General features: G+C 41.9%; 1 protein-coding gene across 1 annotated transcript in view; it reads left to right on the top strand.

The window, feature by feature from the left end:
* gyg2 (glycogenin 2) overlaps positions 1 to 10309 on the top strand; it is a 30045-nt gene extending 19736 nt beyond the window's left edge. Inside the window, exons 9-10 of the mRNA XM_051943091.1 lie at positions 598 to 714; positions 8568 to 10309. Coding sequence (XP_051799051.1) covers positions 598 to 714; positions 8568 to 8693 — 243 coding nt within the window. The 3' untranslated portion in view covers positions 8694 to 10309. The remainder of the gene's footprint in view (positions 1 to 597; positions 715 to 8567) is intronic.
* The last annotated feature ends 1885 nt before the right edge of the window (positions 10310 to 12194 follow it).

Raw genomic sequence — 12194 nt, 5'->3', positions numbered from 1 at the left:
TAAACGGTGGTGAACGGTTACGAGCGGTGATGAATTTTTTTCACCGTTCAAGGAACGCTCCAGCAAAGTTCGGGCGGTGTGACCGGGCCTTTAAACACACAGTGTTGAAAGTCACACTTTATCTGTGAAGCTGAATGCGTAGTCATTAGAAACATTTGCTAATCAATCCATTAATTAACTTCTGTTTATAATATATCACAGTGATTATTATGGTGGGCTATTAGGCAGCTCAAGTGCCTCTTGTTAGTTCCAGCAGATGAGGCTGTTAATTTATGAGTATTTCTGCTTGACTGGATTTGACTCCAGCAGGATAAAAAAAACAAAAAACAAACAAACAAAGATGGGGACATGCAGCTTATTATCTGCCGCAGGCCCCTGAGCTTCTCATTGGATTTCTGTCATTTGTTAAATTCATTTCAACTTGATGCATAGTGTTTATACAGGCTTGTAAGATTAGCCTGAACAGACACAGTCCCTTTAGTATGAACATGCATCAGCGGAGTTATCATGGAGGGGGTGAAGCCGAGCCATGTTTAGTTGTCTCCTTTAGTTGCAGTGGGAATGCACTGATGAGTAACATGGCTGCTGTGTCTTTAGAGTTCTCACACAGATAGCACACTGATGGAGGGAGAGCCGAAGTCACCTGAGAAGAAAGAGGATCCAGTTTTGGGAGCTGAAGGATTTGAGGGAACAACAAAGACAGATCCTCTTCCTGTACGTGAACTGCTTCATCTTGTCTTGTCTTTGTTATGGCAGGTGAAAATATCCAGGATTCGAATTTCTCCTCATGAATATGTGATTAGATGATGTTAAATAAGCAATTTTAGGGAGTTTTTTTGGACACGGGTGCAGCAAAGAAGGCTGATATCTCTTTTGAAACTCAATTCACCAGCTAGAAGTTGCCTTTTTACACATCTATTAGTTATGGAGCAAAAATGCAATCAATTTGCAACAGCTAGTAGATTTTCAAGGGAGCATAACTGTAATTGGACTATGCTTTCTAACAGATTGATAAGGAGATGCATGTTTTGAATTGGAATTTACAAATCTGACAAGTCACATATCTGCTGATAAAGAACATACCAGAAATATGGTCACTTTGTCGTCAGATCGGCACAAACAGATTCACTAAAACAAACAAAAAGTCTAACTCATCTATGATTTCTGACAGTTCAGTCATACACTACCAGTCAAAAGTTTGGACACGCCTTCTCATTTATTGGTTTTTCTTAATTTTCAGGACTATTTACATTGTAGATTCTCACTGAAGGCATCAAAACTGTGAATAAACACAAATGGAATTATGTTGTCAACAAAAAAATGTGAAATAAGTCAAAACATGTTTTATATTCTAGACTCTTCAAGATAGTAACCATTTGCTTTGATTGCTGCTTTGCACACTCTTGGCATTGTCTGGATGAGCTTCATGAGATAGTCACCTGAAATGGTTTTCACGTCACAGGTGCCAAGGTTAATTTGTGGTATTTCTTGCCTTCTTAATGGGGTTGTGTTGTGCAGAAGTCAAACCGATGGTTGTCTCCAGTAACTCAACAAGAACTATCTGTCAGCATGGATTTGTGAGCTGCTCGCGAGACTGTGCGTGATTCAAAATGGCCGCTCGCTGCTGGACGACCACAACAAACTTTTCATTTTTTAAAACTGTCACCGTCCCTTTTCCGTTGTAAACTCTCCACTCTCTGCCTACCACGTGCACCACCTCAACCGGATTACAAAACAGACCTGGACAACCTTGAGGATTACATCGACAACTACTATAATAGACTCTGCACCATGGGGAAATCCAAAAAGTGCCTACGCAACATGAGTTTACCTGCTTCATCTACCTCCACTTCACCGACAACATCGCCACAACCAACCTGTTGCAGCAGCAATAACGAGGTACATGACATGTTAATTTCCATAGACAATAAACTTACTGGTTTGGATGCCAGAGTCGCACTTATTGAAGTACTCCACAAAGAGTTCCAACACCTCCGCTATAGTCTGGAATATAGCCAACAGCAAATTGACACACTCACCGAAGAAAACAAATCACCATTCCGTGTCAACTATGTCCGTCCAGCTCTCCTCCGTCACCACTCAGCTCGCTTCTGTCATCTCCGAAAATAAAACCAGGAAAGAAACTATCCTGGATTTACAGACACGCAGCATGAGGGACAATTTGATTTTCACCGGCATTCCCGAACCACCCTCAGACCAACCGGAGACAGCAGTCACGGACTTCATGATCAACCAGCTCAAACTTCCCACGGACACCGTTAAAAACATCCCTTTTCATCGTGTTCACCGTTTGGGCCACAAGCACACCAATTCCTCCCCACCCCGACCTATCATTGTCAAATTCGAACACTATAAACACAAAGAATTGGTACAACGGCAAGGCAGACAGCTTAAAGGAACAGACTATGGACTCAATGATCAATATCCACCAGAAATCATTAATCGACGCAAACAGCTCTTTCCCATCCGGAAACAAAGGATCCTAGAGGGTAAGAGAGCAGTCATTTCGGTAGATAAACTTTATATTGATGGACAGTTAATGAAAGATAAGGACATTACACCCTGGCTTTTCTAAATTCCATTACCCCCCCCCCCCCCCCCCCCCACCTCATTACGACCACCACTATTGCTGTTATTCTCTCTATTGCTATTATTATTATTACTGGTATTATCACTATTATTATTATTTTCACCATATTATACTATTATTATGATTATTATTGTAGTTACTAGATTATATACCACTGTAGTTAATATATTATATGCTATTGTTATTGTCCCCTCCCTATCTGCTGATTACCATTACCCATGTAATGACCTCTATTGTTGTTGTTTTCATATTGTTACAATTTATACAATTTCATTTATCATTTATTATTATTATTATTGTTTTTTTCTTTTCCTTTTTTTTAACTATTATTTATTTATTTATTCTCTTATGTTTCAACATCCTATGTTTTCACAGCAATATTGGTATATCTAATTACATTTATCACACAGACACAGCCACACACACACACACACACACACACGATAATACAGTCATACCTCATACATAACAGCCCCAAAACTCCAGCAATCATCTGTCTGAAGCGTTGATAATTCTGTCCTTTGTTTTCTTGTGTCTTGCCCCCTGTATGTCTGTGTACTGTATACACATGTGGACAAAATTGTTGGTACCCCTCAGTTAAAGAAGGAAAAACCCACAATTCTCACTGAAATCACTTGAAACTCACAAAAGTAACAATAAATAAAAATTTATTGAAAATTAAATAATCAAAATCAGCCATCACTTTTGAATTGTTGATTAACATAATTATTTAAAAAAATAAACTAATGAAATAGGGCTGGACAAAAATGATGGTACCCATAACTTAATATTTTGTTGCACAACCTTTTGAGGCAATCACTGCAATTAAACGATTTCTGTATTTGTCAATGAGCGTTCTGCAGCTGTCAACAGGTATTTTGGCCCACTCCTCATGAGCAAACAGCTCCAGTTGTCTCAGGTTTGATGGGTGTCTTCTCCAAATGGCATGTTTCAGCTCCTTCCACATATGTTCAATGGGATTCAGATCTGGGCTCATAGAAGGCCACTTTAGAATAGTCCAACGCTTTTCTCTCAGCCATTCTTGGGTGTTTTTGGCTGTGTGTTTTGGATGGTTGTCCTGTTGGAAGACCCATGACCTGTGACTGAGACCAAGCTTTCTGACACTAGGCAGCACATTTCTCTCCAGAATGCCTTGATAGTCTTCAGATTTCATCGTACCTTGCACACTTTCAAGACACCCTGTGCCAGATGCAGCAAAGCAGCCCCAAAACATTACTGAGCCTCCTCCATGTTTCACCGTAGGGACAGTGTTCTTTTCTTCGTATGCTTGGTTTTTGAGTCTATGAACATAGAGTTGATGTGCCTTACCAAAAAGCTCCAGTTTGGTCTCATCTGTCCAAAGGACATTCTCCCAGAAGCTTTGTGGCTTGTCAACATGCATTTTTGCAAATTCCAGTCTGGCTTTTTTATGAGTTTTTTTCAGCAGTGGTGTCCTCCTTGGTCGTCTCCCATGAAGTCCACTTTGGCTCAAACAACGACGAATGGTGCGATCTGACACTGATGTACCTTGGCCTTGGAGTTCACCTTTAATTTCTTTGGAGGTTGCTCTGGGCTCTTTGGATACAATTCCAACGATCCGTCTCTTCAATTTGTCATCAATTTTCCTCTTGCGGCCACGTCCAGGGAGGTTGGCTACTGTCCCGTGGGTCTTGAACTTCTGAATAATATGAGCCACTGTTGTCACAGGAACTTCAAGCTGTTTAGAGATGGTCTTATAGCCTTTACCTTTAAGATGTTTGTCTATAATTTTTTTTCGGATGTCCTGGGACAATTCTCTCCTTCGCTTTCTGTTGTCCATGTTCAGTGTGGTACACACCTTTTCACCAAACAGCAGGGTGACTACTTGTCTCCCTTTAAATAGGCAGACTGACTGATTATGAGTTTGGAAACACCTGTGATGTCAATTAAATGACACACCTGAGTTAATCATGTCACTCTGGTCAAATAGTTTTCAATCTTTTATAGAGGTACCATCATTTTTGTCCAGGCCTGTTTCATTAGTTTGTTGTTTTTAAATAATTATGTTAATCAACAATTCAAAAGTAATGGCTGTTTTTGATTATTTAATTTTCAATAAATTTTTATTTATTGTTACTTTTGTGAGTTTCAAGTGATTTCAGTGAGAATTGTGGGTTTTTCCTTCTTTAACTGAGGGGTACCAACAATTTTGTCCACGTGTGTAAATGTAAAATTTAAAAAAACGATACACAGTTCACAGCCCTATTTGACAACTGTTAGAGTCCATATTATGGCAATAACCAATCGGCTAAGTAAAGAGAAACGACAGTCTATGATTACTTTAAGAACTAAAGGCCAGTCAGTCTGAAAAATTGCAAAGATTTTGAATGTATCCCCAAGTGCCGCTGTGAAAACCATCAAGCGCTACAATGAAACTGGCTCACGTTACCCCATGAAGCTCATGGAGAGAATGCCAAGAGTGTGCAAAGCAGTAATCAAAGCAATAGGTGGCTATTTTGAAGAATCTAAAATAGAAAACATGTTTTCACTAATTTCATACTTTTTTGTTTACTGCATGTTCTCTATCGTTCAAGGTTTCCCCTCCACCCAGAGATATATGGAATATATATCTCTATTGGAATGCCTGAACCCTTGAGTCAGGTGACGTGGATAATTTCTTTAAGACACCCCACCTGTGGTCGTGGCTGACAGCCTATTTAAACCCGTCAGCCACTCCCCCAGTGATTTTTCTGATTCCACTTGGAGCAGCGTGGCGTGTAATCGCTGAGTTTCTTTGAGCAAAAGCGTTTGATACACACAGTCTGTGCCGCTTACTTTCAGTGAGTTTGAGAGAGTGATTGTCTCTCGTGGTGGCTGTGTGCATTCTCTTTGTAACGTCCTGCCTGTCGCATTCTCTGTGTTGGCATAAGGTTTCTGTGGAGGGGCTTCTGTGCCGGATAACACAAGGATCCTTTCTCCCGGTCCCGATTGGGCGATGGGAGAAGGCTCCGTGAGTTTGTGGACAGCGTAGGCTAATAAGTACAGTTGGGAGAGAGGGAAAAAGAGTTTGGCGCACTTCCGCATGGTGGTCTCGTGCGGGATTCTCGCGAGATCTAGGCGCTATTCCTTCTGTGCAGTTCTTTGTGTGTCCATCTCTCTTGGACATATATAAATATATAGATATATATATAAATTAAAAATATATATATACACATACGGGTATATATATATATGCACATTTATGTTATGGTATCCTTGGGCCATCGCTGTGTGGTGTGTGGGATTCAGCTGCCCATTGAGGATGGTCATGATGTGTGTGTGCGGTGTCTGGGAGAGGAACATGCGGCAACAGCTGTAAACAATCCATCATCGTGTATGGATTGTTCGATCCTGCCAAAACGATCCTTGGAGGCTCAGCTCTATGTTTTTAGACCCAAGCGTGGCGGTTTGGTTGCGCCACCTCCTGCTCTCCAGCAGACCAAACGCCTTAGGTTGGGGGAACTTGAAGGTGGCTCCTGTATTGATCCCTACCTAAACTTTCCTCCCATGCCTGGTGAAAGAAGCGAGGAGGGTCTTGAAGCCGATAACCAGGAAGATTGTGAAATTGATGCGTTAGGAATATCAGATGATGGTGAGATTGAGGGAATGGCTGAGGAGGATGAACAGACCAAGGAAAATAAATGCCAGCAATTTAGGGGTCTGGTTCATAGGGCTTCTCAGGCCCTGGGGCTTGGACCAGTGTCAGGTCAGGTCCCTCCCCCGTCACGTTTTGATGATGAAGAGGATCTCACAGAGGTAGAGGTGCCATTTGGGGTGCCTCTCCTTCCTGATATGGTGGAGCTGATGCAAAAATCATTTCAGAATACCACCGCTAAGCTGGGTTTTTCGGCTACTGCCCGACGTATGTCTGCCATGCAGGACAAGGAAAAGGTGGGCTGTGGTTCCTTGCCTCAGTTGGACCAGACTGTGTCTGCTCTCTTGTTTCCGTCCAGCTGTGTGTTGGGGTCGGCGAGTCCATCGGGTGAATGCAAAATACTGGATGCTTCACTGGCTAAACTGCATCGGACAATGGCTGTTCACACACAGCTGGCAAATACAGCTTCCATATTGGCTCTGTATCAGCGGAAGTTAGTTCGTCAGCTGAACTCTGGGACAGAGGCCCGTCTTGTTTCAGAGATACAGCTAGTGTCGTCTATGGTGTCAGCACTGATGAAGGAACAGGCGCTGGTCGCTGGGAAGAGCATGTCATCGCTCTGGGTAACCAGGCGCCAGCTGTATATCTAAGTCAAAGCTTCAGTCGGAGGATAAAGGATCCCTCTTGAAGTTGCCTGTTGTGCCGACAGCAATGTTTGGCCCTGGTGCCACTACTGTTTAGCAGCAAGTGCAGGAGGCCCGCCGCTGTGCTAAGGAGGTTTCGAGTGCACTGACTGCTAGGCCCAGGGCTAGGTGGTCGGGTCCACCTGGCAGTAAGAGAGCGGAAGCTCCCATGCTGCCACGAGGGTCAGGCTGGGGCCCTGGTGACCTGAGGGCTACTCTGGAGGCACGACATGAGCACACAGGTGCTGCCAGAGGAGTAGCCAAGAATAAATCTGGCACAGCTGAGGGCAAGCCGAAACCCCCGTCTTCTTCTTGACGTTATATTATTTCCAGCCGAGGTTCAGCCAGACTCAGATCGAGCGACAGCCTGGAAGTCGCTGGGTGCGAGCCCCTGGGTGGTTTCAACCATGACCCAGGGGTATCGTATTCAGTTTGCTCAGCGTCCCCCTACATCAAGGACACCAACAGACGTTGCAAAGCTGGTGGACGGGGAGCGGAAGGCTGTTCTTCAGACAGAGGTTGGTACCCTGCTGGAAAAGGGAGCCATCAGGGAAGTACCATGCGGCAACAGACAGGCTGGATTTTACTCCCATTATTTTCTCATCCCCAAGAGGCGATGGGAAACTGCGACCCATTCTGGATCTGAGAGGTTTGAATCAGTATCTCAGACGCTTACCGTGCAAGATGCTGACCATCCCACGGGTGAGACAGTCCATAAACAAAGAGGACTGGTTTGTGAAAGTGGATTTGAAGGATGCCTACTTTCAGATTCCAATCTTGGAGAAGGTTACATGTGGCCGCTCAGGAATTCGTTCCATCAGATTAATATCACTGGGGGAGTGGCTGACAGGGGTTTAAATAGGCTGTCAGCCACGACCACAGGTGGGGTGTCTTTAAGAAATTATCCACATCACCTGACCCAAGGGTTCAGGCACTCCAATAGAGATATATATTCCATATATCTCTGGGTGGAGGGGAAGCTTCTTCACTCACAGAACCTTGGTTACACATGTAACCTTACGTTTCCATATGTGTTCATTCATAGTTTCAATGCTTTCAGTGAGAATCTACAATGTAAATAATCATGAAAATAAAGAACATCATTAAATGAGAATGTGTGTCCAAATTTTTGACTGACAGCATATATGAACATGATTTCAATGAGGCAGGGTTTGTAGTGAATATAAGTCCAATATTCCCCTTTTGTGGCTCTGTTTTTGGTCTCAACCAGCTCGTGAGAATAATCTTTGTCTCTTTAGCTGTTAAAATCTTCACAATATTCACATAGCTAGTCTCTAGCTATGTTTGTCTGTTTGCTGCTGAAAAAATAATGTCGAACTTAAAATTAAAATAACAATAAAATTTAATTGTGAAATGCAAGCTTACAGTAGGAATAATACCACTAGAACCAGCAGCTGCTCTGTCTTTGGAACTTCATCTCATGCCGAAAGGGGTCAGACTTACAGCATAAACTAAAGCACAGATGAGTAGGAAAAATGAAAGCCTGCCAATTCTGGAATTAGACATGCTGAGCTTCAAATTCTGTTTGTGTATAATGTCGATACCTCTCTTCTAGAACCTGTAAAATTCATCAAATACAGAGTCTCATGTTCCTCGAGATAAATTCTGATTGGTTTGTTCCACTTGTTTATCACGGCAGAGGGCAGCTGACAGAGAAACAGGGCAGCTCGAGCGTCGCCGGAGGTGGGAGGCTGGACAGGCCGACTACCTGGGCAGAGACGCCTTCAAGAACATCCAGAAGATGCTGGACCGCTTCCTGGTTTAGAGGAAACATCTGTACCTTAAATACAAACTTGTGGATTAGTTAGTTTCCATATCCAGTGAAGCAGATGTTAGTCTGACCAGCCTGGTTGACTCTCAAGGCTGGAGTTTTAGAGTTTGATTGATGTGTCGTTTATATCCTAATGTTTTATATCTTTAAAGCCCCTATATGTAGCCTCTAAAGATACGACTCCCATCAATATTGAGGCACACAGTAAGAATAGCTGAGTTTTTCTTTACAAAAATGTACACAATCCAAATTTAAATATTATATATGCTACCATTCAAACGTTTTGGATCACCCAGACAATTTCATATTTTCCATGAAAACTAACTCATGTATTCATATGATAACATAACTGCACAAGGCTCTTCTCATCATCAAATAGCCTTTCAACACCATTAGCTATAACAATGTAGCATTAGAATATGGGAGTGATGGTTGCTGAAAATGGGCCTCTGTACCCCTATGGAGATATTCCATGAAAAACCACCCATTTCCACAATAGCAATGTCTAGACTGTATTTCTGATTAATGTCCTTATTGAAAAAAATGCTTTTCTTTCAAAAATAAGGATATTTCTTAGTGACTCCAAACTTCTGAATTCCACCCCTAATGTTGAGGCACACAATAAGAATGACCTAGCTTTCCTTTACAACAATCTACACAATCTAAATTTAAGTAGTATATGTCACAAAAAATTTACATATCGGGGTTTTAAGACTGATGTTTGTGCCACTGTTGACAAACTGACCTACAAGCTGAGCTGAGTTGAGGATTCCAGTGCTAGAAACCACCACTGAGGGCTGTTAGTGCTGAAACAGTCTAGTTGGTAATGTGCCATTAAAGCAGATTTTTAAATTTAACAGCTATTGTGCTGTCAGAAGTTAACTCCAGCTAAAAGCCACTGCCAGATGTGCTACTATTTTTGCTTTTCTTGACGTCAGTTTCCATTTAAATACTTTCTCTGACTTTTTTCTCAGCCTGTGGCTTCCAGATCCAAGTCATTCGGCTCCAACTAAAGATATAAACCTTTAAAAACCTCATGAATGCACAACTTTGCAATTTTTCCTTGAACTGGAGGAAATATTACTTTTTTGGGGGTGACTTAATTCAGTGGTTAAATAATAGGACAGTGTTTCTACACATAATTTATTGACACTAAGAAAAATAGAAAGTATCACCAAACTAGTCCTTTTTCTAAAAATACTAAATTATTGAAGAATTATTTACACTAGAAAAACTAATTTATGTGGTGTTGTACCACACAGAGAGAAAATACTCCCACTCAAGGCTTCTTTACTCTGGCTGTAGTATCGCTGTTTACACTCTTATTAACGCTGCTCTCTGATGCTTTTATTAAACTGACTGCAAACTCGATGCGATGTGAGTAGTTTGCCAAACTGCTACTTAAACCCACAGCAGTGGCAAAAACATTCATCTTTAATCAGTTTTGTGGGGAACCTTTTATGCAATTGCATACAGCTGAATAAAACCACATTACATGAATGTGTCATGGTATCATAATAGAGGATATTTTTAACTCCCTGTTTCAAGCACTGACTCAAACTCTTTGACTTCATGTTATGTTACCAATTAAATCAAGGTTTTCAAACAAATGTGAGACTGTTTTTTGCGTTCTCAGGTTTCCTGATACCCAGATGGATATGCAACAGTACTATATGTAATGTGGTAATAATGGAGATAATGGAAACTGCTCATTTAGTTTGTTTGCAATTAATGAATTCCAATGGTCATTAGAGTTATTTAGTATTGTCAACCAACTTAACATGCAAAAGCGTCAAATTTCCTCTAACCACAGTTAACATCTTGAATTGTTCCACACCTGCTAGCAGTTTCCCAATCATTCACATCTCGAGGTTAAGTTACCATTGACCATGTGCATTGGAGGTGACAGTATGTATCTGGGACTCCTTATCAGTCTGTTCGATCTCTTGGATGGATGTCCAACATCTTCAAGAACCAAGAAGAGAAATCCAGTTACCTTCTACAGAGGTTCTAAGGATTACTATGATGTGGCTGATGGAGAAGGTAGTGTCTACAGATACGGACCTGTACCCGTAGCCTGTGGGCTACGGATACGGCACTTTCCATTTGCCAGACAGATACGGACCCGTATGTGAGTCTCGCAAGTCAAGAAGCTGCTAACCACTAAAAACTGTTGAAAGGTAAGCAAAGGTTAAGGTTAGGGTTAGTGTTAGGGTCAGGTTTCGGGTCCGTACCTGTAGTACTGATGCTACGAGTCCGTACCGCTAGCGTCTACCGGGAGTCACGTGACCAGATCTCGCGTATCTGATTGGCAAATGGCAAGTGCCGTATCCGTAGTCCACAGGCTACGGGTACGGGTCCGTACCTCTAGCAACAACCGATTGAGAATCTACAAATACAAGACAAAAATAGCTTTAGATTCTTAAAAGCAGGCACCAGAAATCAAAATCAACATTTTTACGGCACATATTCTTTGTACCACCTCAGTTGGGTTTAGGTCATGTGATGCAGCACTCCATCACTCTGCTTCTTGGTCAAACGCCTGCTACAGAGTCTGGAGGTGTCTTTTGGCTCACTAAGCTTTGACGCAAATATCTCTGCAGGATCTATCGATGCTGGTCAAGTGTTGCATGGAATTCTGGATATACCTCAACAGTGGCAACAGTAAGAAACCTTCCCTATCAGTATCTCCTCCTCAGTGCTTCACAGTGGAAACCACACATTCAGACACCACTAATACACCTACTCTGCTACTCACATAGTCAGAATTTGGAACCAAAAATCTCTTATCTGGACTGATCCAACCAAAAAAACAAGCTTAAATTAAATTCCTTGTATTTCTTGGTTCAAGCAGTTCTCTTTTGCTTCTTGGTGTCTCTCGGTATTTCCTCCATGAAGGCCTGATTCACTCAGTCTCCTCTTAAAAGTTGATGTTGAGACATGTCTGCTACTTAAAACTCTGGAAGGCATTGATATGGGCTCTAATCTGCTGCTAGTCGGCAATTTCTGAAGCTGAAGCTAATGAATTTCTACTTTGCAGACTCTCAGTCCTTCTTCCCTGAGGCAGTCCTCGTCAGTTACATCACAGGGTTTTGATGTCTTCAGTAGAGAATAGTAAAAATAAAGGGAAAGCCTTGAAAGTCTGTCCAAACTTTTGACGTGATCTCGGTTCTTCCGGGAAATTGTCTCTGCTCATAATTTCAGTGCAACTAACTCAAAAGAACTCTTTGTAATTAGAACCAATTTACATAATTACTTGCAAGAAACTTGCACAGCAAATTATGAGATTTCTAATTCATCAATCCTGTTCTTTCTTCAGCATGTCTTGTTTTTGATCAACACACAAAGCTTTTACTAATTTCCTTGCATCCACACACTAGTACATGCACACACTCACACACTGGCCTTACATTAGTATAGGCCTTTGTGTTGGTTTTCCCAGCAGGGGGCACTGTGGCTCTTCCTGCAGAACTCTATCCCATCATGACAGCACAT

Source organism: Acanthochromis polyacanthus, chromosome 22 (genome assembly GCF_021347895.1).
Source record: "Acanthochromis polyacanthus isolate Apoly-LR-REF ecotype Palm Island chromosome 22, KAUST_Apoly_ChrSc, whole genome shotgun sequence".
Classification (NCBI taxonomy): Eukaryota; Metazoa; Chordata; class Actinopteri; family Pomacentridae; genus Acanthochromis; species Acanthochromis polyacanthus.
This window is presented reverse-complemented; position numbering and strand designations above follow the sequence as displayed.